Below are 19,697 nucleotides of genomic sequence, written 5' to 3' on the forward strand. Positions count from 1 at the left end.
TACAATAAAATCTACAGAGCTTTGATAATAAAACCAAGCATTTAAATAACATCTCACTAAGACACTATATTATTGAGAGATATAGAGTGACAACTGATATTTTTATGTATATTATGTAAGTAGTCTGTTATATTATTAAAATCTCATTAATTTACAAGCTGTCAGAATTTAATCTTAGGTTAAAATATAAAAACAAAAAACTAAATATTTTAATAACATAAAAAAAAAAACATAAAAAAAAAGCTTTGTAAAGTTTATCTTTGATTAAAAAATTCTACAACTAAATCAAGTCTCACTTCATTAAAATCTTTTCAAATGAATCAACCAAGTTGTAAAGATTCTTAGAAGAGTGAAAATCATAAAATGTTTTGAAAATATTGGACTCTTGTGTAAAAGGCATATGGAGGATTTCCAGCCTTTAACAAAGTTTTTAGTCTGAAGTGGCCCTTGATATTTTGAAAAATAAGATATTTTGATGTATAAAAATGCCCTTTTTCTTCAACAAAATTTACTGAAAAAATATTTTAGATAAGGACATGGGCTAAAAAAATCTCAGATTCAGTCCTCAGTAAGAGTGACAGGAATTAGACATTTTCAGAGATCAAAATCCTAGCTAGATGTGAACTTTTTAAGAGCAGGTAGCATCAGCAGGGCTGTACGTGTAATTAATGTTCTTTACTACCAATAAAACAGAGTCACACCAGAGCTGAAAATTAGCAGCAGATGCATAATCAACATTTATTGCTATGATCAATCATAATTAAAAACACCCTTTCCTTTCCACTTTTTTATGTACCTCAAATACAACTGTCCAGCACCAGCACTGAATTTCAGGCAGTATAAAGTGTTGATCCACAGCCCCCTTTAACTATCAGTGTTTGTTAGTTAGGATATCTGAATAATGTCCGAGTGATTTTTTAAAACAGGGCTTGAAGTCCTATGAATAGAGTCGTTTCTCCAGTGTCGACGACTCCAGCGGATGTTGAGCGTTCTTGGAAATCAGTGTTTTGCCGGAGGCGAAGGCCAGGCACAGTGAATCAGGCAGCATGGCACCCATCCCTGGTAGGGCACTGTCCTTTGGGTTTACACTCTCTCAAACTCAGGAGAAATAAAAAGTTTGCCATTATAGATCTCTCCAAATACACTTAGAAATATAATTCTTTTTTTTTTTTTGTACAACAGTTCTATGTTAAAACAACTCAACACTGTAGCTAAAATACTGCACTATAGTAAAATATCCCATCAACCTGCACCCTCATTGGTAAATAATGTGACCTAAATGAATTCTGTCTTCCTGCTTGGGCCATCTTTACGAGACTTAATTATTCAGATGATAACTCAGGTAAACGTGAGTACGTGACCGTACTACACAAGGGCATGTTGTTTTTCTTTTTTGGAAAACGGTGGCAGTTTCCAGCCATTAGTTCATGTCACAGTGGCTGAACTATGTGGTCCCGCTCTGATAGCTCAGCCTAATGGATGACTGGAAAACATTCGTTCGCATGGTGATGATTTGGCTCCTTCTTCTTCTGTGAGAGTTTTCAGGTGATGTGGTGTTTGGATGATTATAAAAACACAAGCCAGAAGTCTTCAATAATAAAAAATGTCTCATGCTGACCCTTTTCATGACGTCCCTTTTGTTTTTCTTTTAAAAACAGATCAATTTTGGGTTATCATCCTCGGAAATGTCCTCTTCCTTGGGAAAATTAAGTTGATAATCTAGATGAGGAGAAAAAAGTAACACTTTTACACAGTGACGAACATGATGGGAATCTCCTAATGAGAATGGAGCAGCTCCAGTGCGAGTGATAATGTGTCAGTCAGTCGTGAGTTTATACCCGTCACACACTCTCTGGATGAAAAACTAGCGGCCTCCACTTGCATTCACTAGACCATGGAAATCCTCCCAAGCTCTGAAAGATCACACACACAACATATATATATATATATATATTAATACTATGCAAGTATATCAAAACTATAAAAACAAGAAAAAAACTATTTACTAATGCATTTGACTTAAAGGGATAGTTCACCCAAAAATGAAAATTATCCCATGATTTACTCACCCTCAAGCCATCCTAGGTGTCTCTGATTATCTTCTTTCAGATGAACACAATTGGAGATATATTAAAAAATATCCTTAGTCATCCAAGGTTTATAATGGTTGTAAATGAGGGCCCATATTTTGAAAAAAAAAAAAAAAACATCCATCCATAATCAAAGTAATCCATACAGCTCCAGTGTTTTAATAAAGGCCTTTTGAAGCGAAGCAATGCGTTTTTGTAAAAAAAAAAAATCCATATTTAAAACTTTATAAATTCAAATAACTAGCTTAAGCTCCTCTTCTCTTATATCGAAATCCTCCAAAATTTCTCTTTAAAATTTCTTGTTTTAGACTTCTAATTCATGACCGGTGTTTTGTTTTGCTCTCTCCTCCACATTTGTCATTGCGTCCGGGTCAAAGTTTGCTCTTCCGCACAAATCGACTTGCGCAGTATGTATATGGTCGTCCGCCAGAAGCTAGTTATTTGAATTTATAAAGTTTTAAAAATAGATTTTTTTCTTACAAAAATATATTTTTTTGTCATATACACCTAGGAAAATCGCTTTGCTTCAAAAGGCCTTTATTAACCCACTGGAGCCGTATGGATTAATTTGATTATGGATGGATGCTTTTTTTGTTCAAAATATGGGCCCCCATTCATAACCATTGGATGTCTTGAGTTGCAAATATATCTCCGATTGTGTTCGTCTGAAAGAAGATCGTCATATACACCTAGGATGGCTTGAGGGTGAGTAAATCATGGGAAAATTTTATTTTTGGGTGAACTAACCCTTTAATTTGACATAAAACTCATATTGTCTGACATGTAGTAAATGTATACATCTCACAGTCATATATGGTATGATGGTCACATGACAAGCTTTATGCATAGTTTGCTGGTTTAAGGCTCTCTCACCTATTTAACTCTATATTTATTGTAATTGATAGACTTATAACAGTTTTTACTATTTAATAATATATGCACATACACTATCATTCAAAAGTTTGTGGTAGGTAACATTTTTTTGATGTTTTTGAAAAAGAGTATCTTTTGCTCAACAAAGCTAATTTAAAATGTAATTTATATCTGTGATGCAAAGCTGAATTTTCAGGATCATTACTCCAGTCTTCAGTGTCACATGAATGAAAGCATTCTAAAATGCTGATTTGCTGCTTAATAAACATTTCTTCTTATTATCAATGTTGAAAACAGTTGTATTTATTTTTGTGGAAACCATGAAACATTTTTTTCTGGATTCTTTGATGAATAGAAATTTTAAAATAACAATAATTTAGAATTATAAGAATTATAATTTTTAGAATTATAAAGAATTAGAATCTAAGAATTATAATTTTTGTAACATTATAAATGTATTTACTGTTGCTTACTGAATAAAAGTAACTCACTTGATGCTGTCTGTGTGTGTTTTGTACTCCATAATGGTATTGGGAGGCAGGTTGAGGACTCTGCGTAAAGTGTCTCTAATGCGAGCAGTGGTGGCCTGGTCACTGGCTGTCTTATTCCAGATAGAAATGATATCCTCCTTCAAACACAAACACAAATATTTATTCAATACAGAACACTGTTATTATTTACAATATAACAGCTGCACTCATAAACACAGAATTAGTAAAATGCTAATATACTATATATTTGGGAGTCATTCGATTTTAAAAGTCACCATGAAATCAAAATTGACAATTTTTAATTTTGTATGGAACATTGCAGTAATCATTATACATCATTCATCTGTGCACATCATTATTTTTTAAATGCATGTGCCCTCATAATCTTTAATCGAAATAATTTCTCCTCCCTCTTGAAGTGTCATCTCTTCTATTCTCTGATGATGTGTTTATTAGCGTGAGAGCGGGATAAACCTCTCACTCACATGACATCAGAGCAATAGCAAACCACAATGATCCAACCATCAAATCAATTCCTGTCCTACAAAGTAAACTGCATTACCTGGAAGCGAACAGACACAACGGCCCCACAGATCTCCTCGCCCACCATGAACTGCTCGCCCAGCATTGCCAAGATCAGATTCTCCCAGCAGCGTGACGCCAGGCCTTTACGCAGCCGAATGATCCATTTACCTCCACTCTTATTTGCATCATCCTATACAATCCAATACAATAGAAATTCTATTAGCTGCCATTAGAAAAGCTGCTTACATACATATAATCTGACCAAACTCACCTCCCACATGGGTTTAATTCCTTCCTTAAACAGGTGGAAATCACTGTGACCAGTCAGATCACCCGGTCGGATCATGTGACTATAAAAACGCCAGAACTGCTCCACCTACAAACATAAAACAGCTGTTGAACTGTCAATCATGTGACCTACCGCAAGGCCTGTGGGGGTTGAATTTAGACTTAGTCTATACAAAAACTATAGATATAGAAAGACTGTTCACTCCAATCAGTTATTAATGGGAGAAATTGCAACGCACAATATGGTGGAATAGGTCCCGCTTACTAAGTAAAAGAGCCAATCGCTGATTGGTAAAGTCATTGCGTCACTGCAGCTGCCGTTACAGGCTCGGGTTCCTATAGAAACCTGAGACTAGGACTGCACATGCGCATTGGCTCTTCTAGCCTGAAAAATAAGAGATTTTAATGCTATTTTAGCATAAGAAACAACATTTATGGTACGGTTCAGGTCAGGTTTTGTTGCTGATTTGAAATATGTTATTTAATTGTGAGTTCACCTGACCTCTACAAGAGATTTCAGGATTCCCCCATTCAAATAGATAGGACTTGGTCTTGGATGCCTGAAATAGCTGCCCCGAGGCGTTGTAAAATATGGCCGCAGAGTGAACAGACTTTCCTTGAAAGGGACTTTGGTCTGAATTAACATGTTCATGTGAGTTTGCTTGCATGAGGTTACCGAAGCAAAGCTGCCGATCTGTTTAATGTTCTGTTCGTAGCTTTGTGTGCTGGCCGGCCGTCCTGGTGTACGACGAGAATACCAAAACGTGTAGTTGTACTGAAGAGGGTGCTCTCCGGCCCCTGGGACCACGGCCTGCAGAAGTAGAGCAGTTCACAGTTATCTATCACTCCTGATCCATCCATCTATCCATCCATCCATCCATCCATCCATCCATATACCTTTCTTTTGGTAGTGTTAGAGTCCTTCTCCTCTTCGTCATTTTTTTCCTTCTCCCCGTCTTTCGGTGAGCCGTTGTCCTGGTCGTGATCTCCACTGTCATCATCTTTCAGGCTTAAATGGAAACAAAACTCTCAATACCACTCAACCACAAAATGTTATTTATCACTGTGGCTTCAATCAAACAGAGCAATAATTCATAATTCAATAAGGAACTAAAGCATATATAACTGAACTCAAAAGAACAATTTTCTATGTGAATATATGTTAAAATGTAATTTATTCCTGTGATGCAAAGCTGAATTTTCAGCATCATTACTCCAGTCTTCAGTGTCATATGATGCCTCAGAAATCATTCTAATATGCTGATTTGGAGCTCAACAAACATTTATTATTATTATTATTATTAATGTTAATGTTATTAATGTTGTTTACATTTTTTTCAGGATTCTAGAAAATTCAAAAGAACAGCATTTATTTGAAATAGAATATTTTGTAACATTATAAATGTCTTTACTGTCACTTTTGATCAACTGAATGCATCCTTGCTGAATAAAAGTATTAATTTCTTAAAGTTCTTAAAAAAAAAAAATCTTACTGACCCCAAACAGTAGTGTATGTCACAAAAGCTTTCTATTTCAGTTAAATTCTGTTCTTTTGAACTTTCTTTTCATCAAAGAATCCTGAAAAAAAATTGTACACAACTGTTTTCAACATTGATAATAGTAATAAATGTTTGTTGAGCAGCAAATCATAATATCAGAATGATTTCTGAAGGATCATGTGACACTGAAGCCTGAAGTAATGGGATAATGAAAATTCAGCTTTTACATCACAGGAATAAATTATATATATATATATATATATATATATATATATATATATATATATATATATAAACATATTTTAAATGGTAATAATATGTTATATAAAAAGTATGTTATAAAGGATAAATATGTCGCTTAAAGCTTAAACTTATACATACTTTTTGTAACGTCCTTTATAACACCCACTGTACTTTTCTGTTATAATCGTCAGCTTTATTACACAGAGGACAGAGGCCCTGTCTGAGTTTGCAGAGACAGAATAAACTACCTTATTTGACCCTGCAATTATAATGGTCAGTGGTCACGCATGAAAAGTTTGCAAACATAATAAAATACGCTGGTTATGTAACAGATGATTATCTACTGTAGTTTCGTATTCACTCGCCATGTATAGCGTGCTTCGCTTATGCACAACCCCTCGCGTGTTTATACGCAGCCTACAGCCCCACATGTCATTCCAGCAGGCTGCAGAGTTTGAGCCCGGGTCGCAGAGCACCTGCCCCCGCTGCTCACACACACGCCTAACCCGGTGATCCGTACTCGGCCTGGAGGCCCTGTGCATGCAGATCTGGCTTTATAAGAGGTTATTTGCATGCTGCATTCACCGCATGCATTAAAACACAATCCATCTGCCCACAAAACGTAGGAGTCCAATCATGCAACTAAACATAGTGACCCTCCCAGCCCATGCCAAAGCTTCTAGACACACCTCTTTTCCCCCTCTCTCTTTTCTCTCTCTCTCTCCGTGTTAAAGAGATACTTGAAACGCATGCGTTTGCATTCACGCACGGCTAAACCCCACTAACGTGCTGCGTTGTTTTTATTACTCACGCGTCAAATTTGTTGTTCATTATTTTCTAGGTGAGTGTCTATATCCGCTCTCGCGCCGACGGCAGCCCCGTCAATTCCGCAGCAACGGCGGCGCGCACTAGTGGTGGTGGCGGGCGCGCGCATAACACCGTGGTAGGTGACGCGCACGCTGTACACTTAGTGAATATCTGTATTTTGTTGCAGAGTGGAACTTATCCTAATCTAATAAACATTTTGGTAAATAGATAATGTAAAAAAAAAGGCTAAAGGTTATCCATGATTTATTAAATGAAGTATTTTGCATTTCCCCCACAATGACAATACATATTAAAAAAAGTAACATCTTTTTTGTTTATAAGGCCAAGTAATGCCATGTAATGTTGTGTAAGCAAAGTCTTTGGGGAACAGATGATAAAATTACATAAAATTACTGTTTACATAAAGTATGAATAGTTTATACAAGAAAGTTGTATATAGACTTCTCATTTATATGCATGTAAATAATCCTATTTGTTTTAGGAATGACAAATAAAGTAAGATTCAAGTATTTAAATTCAAAATAATTTAATGAATATTGCTACACACATAACAGACACGCACAGGAGGAGGAAAGGGTCACACACACACACAACAGTATATCTGCTTCATATAACGAGTCATTGTGTGGCGGCTCCAAGGGCTGGACCAGGGCGGCAAGTTCATCACTAGCGCGGCACTAACAGGCCTGCGGATCCTCACACACACAAACAATTAGCGCTCATGGAGGCCGACGGGGCAGTGCCTGCGTGAGGCGCTCCAACTCTGCAGCACACTTCAGAGAGAGCTGGAGCTTCAGAAGAGCCGTGGACTCTTTATTCAATCAGTGTCTACCCTTCTTTTGCTAATAACACCCCCATATTTATTCATCCTCTGCATCCTTTTTTTTCTAACAATCTGATTCTGTTTTGCATTTCTCTCTTTCTGGTCTATCTATCACAGTAACCTTAAATATAAAGTAGTACAAATTTTAGCTGGAAATTCAACAAAGTAAATAACCACATGGTAATGTCTGTTTTTAGATAATCTAGTAAACAAAATACTTAAAAATAAAAGGTACTTTTCATTTGATTATTTTCATCTTTGCTTTGCAGCTTGGACAAAAACCAAAAGAAAAGATCATTAATCATAAATCTGTGATCATTCATAATAAATAAATCTGACATCAATACATAGTTATAGTACATTACAGTTAAAACAAAAGTTTTTTATAATAATCTTATAAAATGTATCAATCCAACACAATATTCTGAGTAAAATCACACATCAGTGAATGCTATATTAATGTGCCAAGTTACCTTGCGACAGAGTTGCCTGAACCACTAGTCCACTAATCCTGTATAATTAGGCTGGTTTCAGATTCACATGACCCAGATCTGGCTTGTTTCTAAGGGAGTGGTTATTGGAAGAATAGTCGACCAGTGTGACAAATCCCTACAAGTTATATACCATGATCTATCCACTGCTGATGGTTTTTGGGAGTTTGTGGTGAGTGATTTGCACCAACGGCTCCTAGTGGACAAGACTATGCTCGGGCTACATGCTACACACCCTCTCAGGTACTTTCATCTCAACATGAGCATCTGATCCATTTCCCCAGACTATCATCTCATCACAGAGATACAGGAGACCTGTGAGAGGAAAGGGAAAGAAAGAAGAGAGATATTACAAAACTAATGGTACATTAACTGCCATGAAACTACTTACAGTGGAGAGCAGTGGAAGTACAACAAAATACAGAGCTGTCAATTACAGAAATGGTACAAACAGATAAGCAAATAAGTAGTTATTTAGCAGGCTGGGGAAAAAAACATATAAACATAAATTAATGCATTAATTAGATTGATTAATTAATTATGGTAAAAAATAATGCATTTAAATTTTTAAAGCATTTAAAGGTGCCCTAGATTCAAAAATTGAATTTACCTCGGCATTGTTAAATAACAAGAGTTCAGTACATGGAAATGACATACAGTGAGTCTCAAACTCCATTGTTTCCTCCTTCTTATATAAATCTCATTTGTTTAAAAGACCTCCGAAGAACAGGTGAATCTCAACATAACAGTCGGGGTGTACACCCCCAATATTTGCATATGCCAGCCCATGTTCCCAACATTATGAAAGGCATTAGACAAGGGCAGCCAGTATTAACGTCTGGATCTGTGCAGAGCTGAATCAACAGACTAGGTAAGCAAGCAAGGACAATAGCGGAAAATGGCAGATGGAGCGATAATAACTGACATGATCCATGATATCGTGATATTTTTAGTGATATTTGTAAACTGTCTTTCTAAATGTTTCGTTAGCATGTTGCTAATGTACTGTTAAATGTGGTTAAAGTTACCATCGTTTCTTACTGTATTCATGGAGACAAGAGCCGTCGCTATTTTCATTTTTAAACACTTGCAGTCTGTATAATTCATAAACACAACTTCATTCTTTATAAACCTCTCCAACAGTGTAGCATTAGCCGTTAGCCACGGAGCATAGCCTCAAACTCATTCAGAATCACTGTAAACATCAAAATAAACACTGTACTTACGCGATTAGACATGCTGCATGACGAACACTTTGTAAAGATCCATTTTGAGGGTCATATTAGCTGTTTGAACTTTTTTTATGTTGTTTAAGGCAAACGCGAGCTCTTGGCGCGTGGAGCACGAGAATTAAAGGGCCACACACCCTGAATCGGCTCATTTCTAATTATGCCCCAAAATAGGCAGTTAAAAAAATGAATAAAAAAAAAAATCTATGGGGTATTTTGAGCTGAAACTTCACAGACACATTCAGGGGACACCTTAGACTTATATTACATCTTTTAAAAAAAAGTTCTAGGCCACCTTTAACGCACTTGCCCCGCCCCAGACCTATGTAGTTCATCTAACATTTCATACAGTTGATTGATGATGAATATGAAGCAGGGCAACAACTCACTGCATGATGAAGCCAGTAGAATATGGTTAGAATGTAACTAAAATTCAAGACATGGGGGCAAAAATGCCCCTTTCAAGTTTTTGTCTCATATTTAGATCATATGTGTTAAGCAATATCACACGAGTAGCGAGTGCACTATTAGACGAGTGCTGTTTTTGTCCCATAGCCAATATAAAAAAAGTACAAATGCAATACTGATTTTATACAACAGTTCAGTAAATAAGAAGTTAATATTGTGTTATTTTATTGTGAATTTTGTTCAATTTTGCCAATAAAAATATAAAGACAAAGCAGAACTGTTCATCTCTGCGCAATGCACAGCAGTGTTTTTCATTTCTGAATCCGTGAAACCAATGATTCAGCGGACCATTCATAAAAGACTTGGACTAGAAGCGGCGCTACACAGACCGATCAGTGTATGACATCAAAGTACAGCCAAAGCGAATCAAAAGCAAACACAGCCATCTGCTCTCTAATCGCTCTCACGGTACTTCGATGTCATACACTGATCAGTCTGTGTAGCGCTGCTTCAAATCCAACAAGCCTAAAAAGAACCATTTATTTCACTCCTGAATGAATCAGCCGTTTGAATGAATCGAATGAATGAATGAACGACTTAACCATTAAGACATTTACCGCCACCTACTAGCAGTTTTAGTTTCTTATTTAGAGTCTAATTTTATTTAAAGCTGCACTAGCCCTAGTAGCTAAAAGCTCATGGCTTGAATGTGAACTGAAAATGAGATTGATGAGAAAGATTGTTACCTCCTGCACGGCATGGCCCAGAAGCTCTTGACTCTGCATTGCTTTCCTGAGGAGGTTGACAACATTAGCACTTTACTCAATCAGAGCCAAAGATTCACATCCAGCAATGTCAAGCAGCAAAAATTTCATAACATGAAAAAATATTGTACCCGTTTTTTGTTTTTAATTTGTCACTGTACAGCATTGGTCTTTTTAAATTCTAATTACAGCAAGTTAACATCATTTATTGAAGAATGGCTATATACACAAGGTTTTATTAACATTCATGACCTTAATCAAAAACTTAAAACTCCCTAACATTTCCAGGTTTTGTACATAATAGGAATGTTGTGTAGTAAGAAGCCCTTTAAAGGTGCAACAAGTGATTTCTGAGAAATGCTGTTGAGAGTGGACTGGACCGAACACCACAACTTGTAGCCAATCAGCAGCGAGCAAGAAAAAGAGAAGGTTGATAGGCATTACAAAAGAGAAAAGGTGAGATGAATATCACTGGAAAAAGAAGGGTTATGATCAGGAAAGAGCTTCAGGACTGTCAATATTAGAAAAGATTTCCAGCATTGAAGAGACCTCAGCAGGAAGGCCTGAAAATGGACACAGAGGTTGTGTATTTTCTGCTCCATACATGAGTAATATTGGTTTTGCTGTTTCACAGAACCAAGATATGCTGTTGTTGTAATGCCAGCAATAGCAACAGGGCGGTTTGAGTGTCATCTGTGCTGCTGGCGACTAACAACCAACTCTTGCTTGTATATATATTTGTGTACTGTATGTTCATTTTTTGTTCTTCCTTGTCGTTCGTTCTTCATCTTCACTTTATTTTTTCTGTTAAGCTTTATTTGGCTTTGCTTCAGCTATGATAAAGAGACATCCGCTCTTGCTTTGTGCTTTCAATGCTTTTGTGTTCTTTTTGCGTTTGCGTTTTTCCACCCATCTAATATTTTTTTCATTACCATGTCTGTTTAGAGGCTTCATACTACAGAGTGTAGGCAGAGTGCTTACCGATGTATCCTACGAAGAAGAGTAAGAGTGAAGTGAGCGCTGAGTTCCGGCTGGTAGGTAGAGGGAATTACGACATACTCGCCCCGCTGTAGATGGCAAAACACACTGACCTCCTGGGAGTGGGCATGAGGTACACAACTAACCACAGGACAGATGGAACCAGGGGTTAACAGGAAGCCAGAACCACTGTCAGGTACCTGGACACATTAAAATATCATGAAGGCATACCAAAAAATAATCAATATTGAATGTTAGACACCTTCACCAAACTAATACTAGAACAATTATGATTAAAACTGAACACTTTTAGCACAATAAACACAACTCAGCTTTTTAGCAGTTTAGTCATATTATAAATGCCTCGAAAATTATTAGAAATGAATAATTACTGACCTTATATATATGAAAGCCGATGGCATGGAGGGCATTTTCTGGCCTGTTTTGGCGTAGAGTGACCCTTATGTTGTTACCTCCAGGGTCATAGGTCACAGTAAGGGGTATATGGGGGTTGTGTCCATGTGTGGCGAAGTTGCGACTTCCTCCAGCAGTAGAACCAACAGACCAAGAGCCATGAGAGCTGATGGTTTCCCACTCACCCTCTGAACAGTGCTGAAGAGGAGGAGGAGTTGATTTCATCACACTGGAGAGAAAAAAGCAGGCCAATAAGATGGTTTATTGCATCATATCGCATATCTAGATGCAGTTTGATATGGCCACTAATAACTGGTGTCATTACTATACAGTATATTTATACAGTACCGTTAAAAAGTTTTGGGTCAGTACGATTTTTTTAAAGAAATTACATTTTTTATTTAGCAAGAATGCATTAAATTTATCAAAAATTACAGTATTTATATTGTTACAATAGATTTCATTTTTAATAAATGCTGCTCTTTTGAATGTTCTATTAAAAAATCATGAAGAAAAAAAAAAACACAGTTTCCACAAAACTATTATGCAGCACAACTGTTTTCAACATTGATAATAAGAAGTTTCTTAAGCACCAAATCAGCACATTATAATGATTTCTGAAGGATCATGTGACACTGAAGACTGGAGTAATGATGCTGAAAATTCAGCTTTACAATCACAGGAATAAATTACATTTTAAAATATATTAAAATAGTAACTATAAGAGACTTCTTTTAAAAACATTAAAAAAATCTTACTGACACCAAACTTTTGAACTGTACAAGAGGTTCAGTACAGTAAGTATGTCTTTGTGCAATGACCTGAGAGAGGTAGAGCAGGATGAATGAATTCTCAAGAGGAAGCGGCCCTCTGCTCCCTGCAGGAATGTACTTGGCACCAGCAGGTAAAAACCAGGATTCAGGTGAGTGTCTACAACCACTTCCCGATCATACGCATGCGTGTGTGACACAATCGGAGGCTTGTTCAGTGTCCGTACCAAGTTAAAGTGTTTCTTATCCACCTAAATATATTAAATACAACATATGACATAGTGTAATATGTTCAATCACTCAAAAATGATTGTTTTGTGACTTTCTAACCTTCCACACATGTAGTGCAATGGCCTGGAGGTGTGGATGCTGCCGAGTGCCGCCCTCTGCTGGTTGTTCAGGGCGTCCGTACTGAAGCAAAGACAGCAACACTTCTCCTCTCTCGCACACTTTCAACCAGAACTTAGGGTTGCTGCTAAAAGTGCTGTTGTTTCGGCAACCGCCTGCAGAGTGACCTTTGACCCAGCGGCCTCCAATCTGGTGGCTGTGGATTAGAAAGCTTCCTACATGAAGGGAAATGACACATTAATATAAATATTATTTTATAATATAAAAAATTATTATTTTTAAACTTTCAAATTATTCACTAGATATATAATTTATAAAACAGAAAAGGTCTGGTGATGTAAATGCTCTAAGAATGTATAGCCAGTACCTGTGTAGATGCTTTGGAGGTGTCCTGCATCACTGATGGGATAGCCCACAGTGACCTCATCAAATTCCTGCTGGAATTCTGTCAGGTCCATCCAGAATTCCCCCGCTGCCGTGCGGCCCAGTAGAGCCTGAGCACAGGAGGCCTCCAGAGAATCCCATCCTGATCCGCTGTAGAGAGAGACAGACAGAACCTCTCAGACAGAAGCTGCATTTCCATTATCGCCAACATTTGAGCAGTGTTGGGGAAAGTTACTTTTAAACGTAATGCATTACAATATTGTGTTACTCCCTAATAAAGTAACTAATTGCGTTACTTTTTATTAAAAGTAATGTGTTACATTACTTTTGCATTACTTTTTCTCACCTGGGCTGGGCTTGCTTGTTTGTTTTTTAATAACAAAAAAGTTCTAATTTTGGCAAAAGTTAAGGTCCTTTCAAACCAAAGGTGAAATGAATAAGCCTCAGGCTGAAGGAAATGCATATTTACACCTGTACAGTATAGGGCGCAGCTCAAACTAACCTTTCAGTTGTGCTTTCATTCTGGATTAAAGAAGAACAGGATACAGGAGACGGAAGTTCAACACTCTTATTTCTAAATCTAAAGTAGTTCCTTCTTATTAGTATGGTTAAATTGTATCATTGAAGGTCAGCAGCAAAGATATTGGTTAATTAATAAAGTGAGATTAAAAACAAAGTATATTTGTGTATTTTAATATATTTAATTATTACAGGTTTGTGTAAAATTCTGAGATTGCATTTCACTGTTTTTATTCATTTCGAGGAATACTGAATGTTTTTGTGCAAGTAAGATGTTGCATGTTCACATTTAGTCTAGAATTACACTGCACTTACTCGGTTTCTCTCAACATGGGGACAGGAGAGCTGTCAGTCAATAAATGTGAAAAAGTAACTTGCGTTAGTTATTTAAAAAAGTAACAGATATTTTGTTGTAAACGGAAAAAGTAATGCGTTACTTTACTAGTTACTTGAAAAAGTAATCTAATTACGTAACTTATTACAAGTTACTTATTACAAATCAAATCACAAGTTACTTGTAATGCATTACCCCCAACACTGCATTTGAGTGTGATTGTCGCATGGAACTTTCAAATAGGCTGTGAAGCATTTTCTCCTATATTTATTCATATGGTAAAAAGAATAATGTTATCCATCCACACAAAACAAATGACCACCAAAAATTTTGAAAGAAAAACACTGTAGCCTCTAGTTTCTAGAGACAATCAAGGTATAATAATTATTTCAAACATAATTATTCATAACCACTCATTTTACAGAAGTAGAGTTTAAAGAATAAAATTTTAGTGGAAAAATATTGTTAATTATCACTTTGTTCTTCAATAACATCATAATTTTGATTAGGTCTGGCAGTTGCATTCAGTCTAACCGCAGAAGTTCAAATAAGTCAACGCATACAAAGCTCAAATAGTACTGTTCACCATTATAAAAGAATGACTTCCGGCTACACACAGCACTGAAGTTACTAATAAAAGTAAAATAGATTAAAAAAAAAAATTGCTATGAAGACCCTTATTATTGTGTTAGATATATTTAAATCAATCTAAACAGATATGAAAATTTACAATTATAATAAATTGTTAAAAAAAAAACATCTATTTATAATACATATATGGAATATAAGGTACTTTGTACACAAAATAAACCAAAAAATGGACCAGTATCTGATCATTCTGCATGTATTTCCCTCCATACCTCTCCCTCCAGAACCCGGCCCAGCTCTTCCTCCCCCAGGGGTTTCGTATCCTGATCAGCTCCACTTGTTCACCTGTAGTCGTTGTCACATTTGTCCACTCCATCACACTCATGGCGTGGAACTGGCCAAGCTCTGGGACCCCTGCAGAGAGGGCAAAAGAACAAACCCATTACTACAGCTAATACAGTACATCATACCTGACTGAGCTAGGAAAATGAGGCAAAAGTAACTCTTTATAAAACACCTTATAATGTACTAGCAGATCATTTCTTACATTGTCATTGCATAAATGAATACTGCAATATTTCTCAACATTTTACTCATTAAAACATTGAGGCATGTTAGCAAAAATACTTCTATGTGAAACTTCCATAAGGAAGAAGCACCTTCCTCTAATACTTCCTGTGGTATTTTGTAAAAGATTTTCTGTGAATTGTAAAGTTACCAGCAAAAAATTCAAGGTATAAAACAGGGACATTCTAAAATCTAACCCTAACTATTAACTATTGCTGTGAAAAATCTATAATCATTCCCAAATAGTGTTATTGTTAACTAAAACTATTATACAAAAGTTTTGCTGATTGAAATAAAACAAACATTAGCTGAAATAAAATATTTTTTAAAAAAATACTAAAATTAGATATGTTGCCTTGGCAACAACCTGAAATAAAATAATCTTAAATTGAAGTACTAAAATTATTAAAACTGAAATAAAAATAAATAAAAATAATTAGAAATATTTAAAAAAAAAAGAAAAAGAAAAAAAGAGGAATAAAAATGACAAAATTATTAAAATGTTAACATTAAAATGAAAACTGAAAATATAAAAATAAAATCTAATTCCAAATATTATAAAAAACTATAATTGTATATTACAGTAATAATATTAAAACAACACTGCCTGGCTGTGTCAAACAACAGTTACTTATTTATCACATCAAGTCACATTTATTTATAAAGTGCATATCAAACCAATCATTTATATCAAAGCACCTTCACAGTAATAAACAGGTAAATAACAGTGTTAATGTTGCAAAATTAATCAATTATTAAATGAATTAAATTTCAGCTGTAAAGAAGCTCTACAGAAGGCAATAGTGTCATTATTCATGGACTGATATTATTCAAAATTTTCATTTCCGCTTTTTCTGCTTGGAGATTGGGATTATGGGGAATTAGGTGAGAAAAAATTCAGAGGTTACTTTTCTCTCTCACCTGTGGAGGCGCTGTGGACACAGCAGCTGATGGCACATCGCTCCTTCAGCTCCAGTGAAAGTTGAGAAAGACTCGTCCCATTAACTGTGTGTTGAGTCTGGGTGTCGTTGGGCTGTTGTGGTGACTCCGCCCCTTTTAGACTCCATCGTACCACTATGGTTCCGCTCAAGTCCACCACTGCCTCACATACTTGGCCTGCCCACAAACGCTCATATGAGCCATGTAGCCTAGTATGAAGAAGAGTTAATAATGCTTCAATTATTATGACTTGGTCTTAGTTCAAACATCAAAACAAAATGATATTTTATATTTCACAGATGTCTCTGTACCAGCACATACTTGGCATATGCTTTCTCCAAAAGTGCTACCCAGAATGCCCTGGGGCTCTGGCATCGTGAGAAGCAGAGAGTATCATTGATACAGGGCAGCCGGTCATCCACCCGTACCTCTATCCAGTGCCCGTTACGCCAGAACCGGAACCTGAACTCACCATGATAAGCACTCTCATCCCACAATGGCTGTTCCGGTGGAAATACCTGATAACAAACACAAGCACATGACATAAGTTTAGAAATTTCAACTTTATGCAAATGAGAAGCAAATCTCACAAGCAACAACCAATAGGAGTGAAGACTGTCTGTGGAGCTCATGACACAGTCTCGAGTGCAGCAGGCAAAACAGGACAAAGTTCAGGAGTGATTTCACTGTTTTATATGATTCGACTGTAACCACATATATGATAAATGATGCATGAAAAAGAAACTGACATTGTTGTTGGACTCGGCCCGACTAACTTCCAAACACTGGATTTGATTCCCCCTTTAATTATATGATGTTTATAATTACTGCTGCAGTTCATATTACAGTTTCCCCTGCATTATGTTGATTATTAGGGACAAGAAAATTGATCATGTCAAATTCGAATGACGTTTAATTTTTGACAGTATAAGCGAGTTTAATTCGTAGATTGATCGATCGTTAATCTGGTTAAAGATTTAATGCAGAATTTAATTTTAATTCTAATTCCTAGTCAAATTAGAATGATATCTTAGTTTTACATATCACTTGTGAATCGCATTTTCTAAAGATATGGCCAGCTGTGCAGTCTACCAATAGCATTAGAGCAACAGCGCTGGGAAAACTCACAATCATCTTCACAGTACAGAGACTAGTGACACACAGCGACAATTTATTTATTAATATATCTCCGATTGTGTTCATCAGAAAGAAGAAAGTCATATACACCTAGTATGTCTTGAGGGTGATTAAAACTTGGGGTAATTTTCATTTTAAAGTGAACTAGTCCAGCAGACTGAGGGGAGCAGTGCTGAGTGTGGGATTTATTTCTACTTATGGTAAAACGTCTCACACATTAAACATGACAGTGTTCACCTTGTTCAGAAGATGCTGGTTCTTGAGTAACATGGAGCAGGCACAGAGCAACCAACAGTCTCCCAGAATGCCTTGCTTTGGGTGGGCCTCCACAGGGTCATTGGGGAAGAGTTGAGGCTGCTTGCAGATGTCCTGGGAGATACACACACACACACACTGTTAAGCCAGTTTGTGACAATCTATAGTGTTACAAACCCAGTGAATTCACTTAATGAGTGCATTTTCCCATATGCTTAAGCATTTCCTATTGAAATAGAATATTTTTTGGGGTACTCTAGCACAGATAGTCTTAAAGGGATAGTTCACCCAAAAATGAAAATTCTGTCATCATTTAATCACCCTCAGGTTGTTCCAAACCTGTACGAATTTCTTTGTTCTGCTGAACTCAAAGGAGGATATTTTGAAGAATGTGGGAAACTGTTTTGGGGGCACCATTGACTTCCATAGTATTTTTTTCTACTATGGAAGTCAATGGTGCCCCAAAGCAGCCTAGTTACAAACTTTCTTCAAAATATCTTCCTTTGTGTTCAACAGAACAAAGAAATTTATACAGGTTTGGAACAACCTGAGGGTGATTAAATTATGACAGAATTTTCATTTTTGAAAATTCCCTTTAAAGCTAAACCACTTAAAGCCACAAAACTTTTATTTTGATGAATTTGAGTCTTTATAATTGTGACAGACACCAAGCTAAATGAAAGTCAGTTCTTAAAGAAGGTCTTCATGTGTGCTCACTGGAAACGAATGAAAGAATGACTATAGTATGTTACCTGTGGGCGGAGCCACGTGACATCACCTAACAATTTGGAGAGAGGCGTGATGTAGTCACTAAAGATTGAGGAGTCATCAGCAGGAAAGTCCGGGTCCACAAACAGTGAATGGTGCTCAGTCTCCGTCTCCATGGCAACCAGATCGACTTCACTGCTGATACTAAGAAACGCATGCTGTAACAATCACACCTGTCATAATCTTTGCGTTTAAAGACTAAAAGTCATCAAAAGACTGACCATTATCATAGCTTCATTGCCTTTGCTTGTTCCTGCATACAGTATAAATGATAGGCTACTTAAAGCAGTATATAAATAGAAAACATGAACCTAAAAACGAATTAGTCCTTAAATGACAAGCTGTTTTCCAGTTTAAAGTTACGACAGTGGTATTAAAGACGGCTTTTAATGGGAATATCGTCTCTTCAAAAACTGATTTAGTGACAAACATGCTTAGATATCTAACATCAGAGTCAGCATTAGCCTAATCATAAATCATTCAGACGTACCTTCAGCAGCTCAGCTGGGTTATTAACACGTTAGACATAGCCAGTGGCTGTTTTAAATGACACAGCCAGATCGAGGCAAAGAAATGCATCTAAATCCAGTTTAATCCTCCTTGCATTTGCATGCCATAACTCTGAGGTCGTTGAAACACACTCAAAGAATCAAAAACACCGCACCAAGGCAATTTATCCCATAACCGGAAGGACGCGCACACTGTGGACAGCGCTGTCATCCGGGGCGGAGGAGGGAGCTGCAGCATGCGCGCCCCCCAGCGGTGCTCATCAGAACTACTATCAAACAATTCGCACTGATGCTACGTGAAGGTCTTTGCTTTGATTTTTTTCTATTTCTTTGTAATTTAGCGTTCTTATGCTTTTCGTGGTAAATAAATCTATAGTAAATCAAAATACTTCTTTATATTAATATGAGATAAACAAAGCAGTAAAAGAAAACAGTAATAGCCTATGCGAGGAATAACATTTACTATTGTATAGAATTATTGGGTTTTTAGGTGGGTTTGGGTTTCTGTAGGCATTTGTGTCCCTGTGAACTAAATTCTTTTAAAAGTCAAAATTACAGCACAATAAACAACTTGAGAAATGACACAATACATAGCCATATTCTGTTCACAAGTGATTTACCTTGATTTTTCTTTG

General features: G+C 36.5%; 2 protein-coding genes across 6 annotated transcripts; both read right to left on the reverse strand.

The window, feature by feature from the left end:
* Positions 1-713: 713 nt before the first annotated feature.
* On the reverse strand, positions 714-6,968 carry eif4e2 (eukaryotic translation initiation factor 4E family member 2). Of its 2 annotated transcripts, none has more exons than XM_048163440.1 (8): positions 6,821-6,968; positions 5,165-5,276; positions 4,944-5,078; positions 4,251-4,355; positions 4,017-4,169; positions 3,455-3,591; positions 1,839-1,913; positions 714-1,719 (listed from the first exon to the last, which is right to left on the reverse strand). In XM_048163440.1, the coding sequence occupies exons 1-7, from the start codon at positions 6,838-6,840 to the stop codon at positions 1,865-1,867; spliced, it is 711 nt and encodes a 236-aa protein (XP_048019397.1). In that variant the 5' UTR covers positions 6,841-6,968; the 3' UTR covers positions 714-1,719; positions 1,839-1,864. The 2 variants fall into 2 exon arrangements, with proteins under 2 accessions (XP_048019397.1, XP_048019396.1); XM_048163439.1 differs by lacking the exon at positions 6,821-6,968 and adding an exon at positions 6,699-6,775.
* Positions 6,969-7,344: 376 nt separating this feature from the next.
* Positions 7,345-19,264, reverse strand: capn10 (calpain 10). 4 transcript variants are annotated; one of them, XM_048163438.1, is made up of 13 exons: positions 19,044-19,264; positions 18,538-18,688; positions 17,768-17,899; positions 16,715-16,911; positions 16,376-16,602; positions 15,160-15,301; positions 13,430-13,596; positions 13,045-13,277; positions 12,766-12,965; positions 11,927-12,173; positions 11,534-11,730; positions 10,535-10,580; positions 7,345-8,466 (listed from the first exon to the last, which is right to left on the reverse strand). In XM_048163438.1, the coding sequence occupies exons 2-13, from the start codon at positions 18,667-18,669 to the stop codon at positions 8,440-8,442; spliced, it is 1,947 nt and encodes a 648-aa protein (XP_048019395.1). In that variant the 5' UTR covers positions 18,670-18,688; positions 19,044-19,264; the 3' UTR covers positions 7,345-8,439. The 4 variants fall into 4 exon arrangements, with proteins under 4 accessions (XP_048019395.1, XP_048019394.1, XP_048019392.1 ...); XM_048163437.1 differs by having other exon boundaries at positions 18,538-18,691; XM_048163435.1 differs by having other exon boundaries at positions 18,538-18,697.
* Positions 19,265-19,697: the final 433 nt, after the last annotated feature.

The sequence above is a fragment of the Megalobrama amblycephala genome, linkage group LG17 (assembly GCF_018812025.1).
Source record: "Megalobrama amblycephala isolate DHTTF-2021 linkage group LG17, ASM1881202v1, whole genome shotgun sequence".
Lineage (NCBI taxonomy): Eukaryota > Metazoa > Chordata > Actinopteri > Cypriniformes > Xenocyprididae > Megalobrama > Megalobrama amblycephala.

What these genes read in the sequence shown, in the direction of transcription:
- capn10 (XM_048163438.1), bottom strand. Translation starts at nt 18,669, where the DNA reads ATGGAGACGGAGACTGAGCACCATTCACTGTTTGTGGACCCGGACTTT. An exon ending in TCACGTGGCTCCGCCCACAG is followed by an intron (nt 17,900 to 18,537) that starts GTAACATACTAT and finishes TGTATCTCCCAG; the next exon opens with GACATCTGCAAGCAGCCTCA. An exon ending in TCCTGCTCTACCTCTCTCAG is followed by an intron (nt 12,174 to 12,765) that starts GTCATTGCACAA and finishes TTTTCTCTCCAG; the next exon opens with TGTGATGAAATCAACTCCTC.
- eif4e2 (XM_048163439.1), bottom strand. Translation starts at nt 6,760, where the DNA reads ATGCGTTTCAAGTATCTCTTTAACACGGAGAGAGAGAGAGAAAAGAGA. An exon ending in CTAACACTACCAAAAGAAAG is followed by an intron (nt 5,079 to 5,164) that starts GTATATGGATGG and finishes CTACTTCTGCAG; the next exon opens with GCCGTGGTCCCAGGGGCCGG. An exon ending in GAATTAAACCCATGTGGGAG is followed by an intron (nt 4,170 to 4,250) that starts GTGAGTTTGGTC and finishes TGGATTGTATAG; the next exon opens with GATGATGCAAATAAGAGTGG.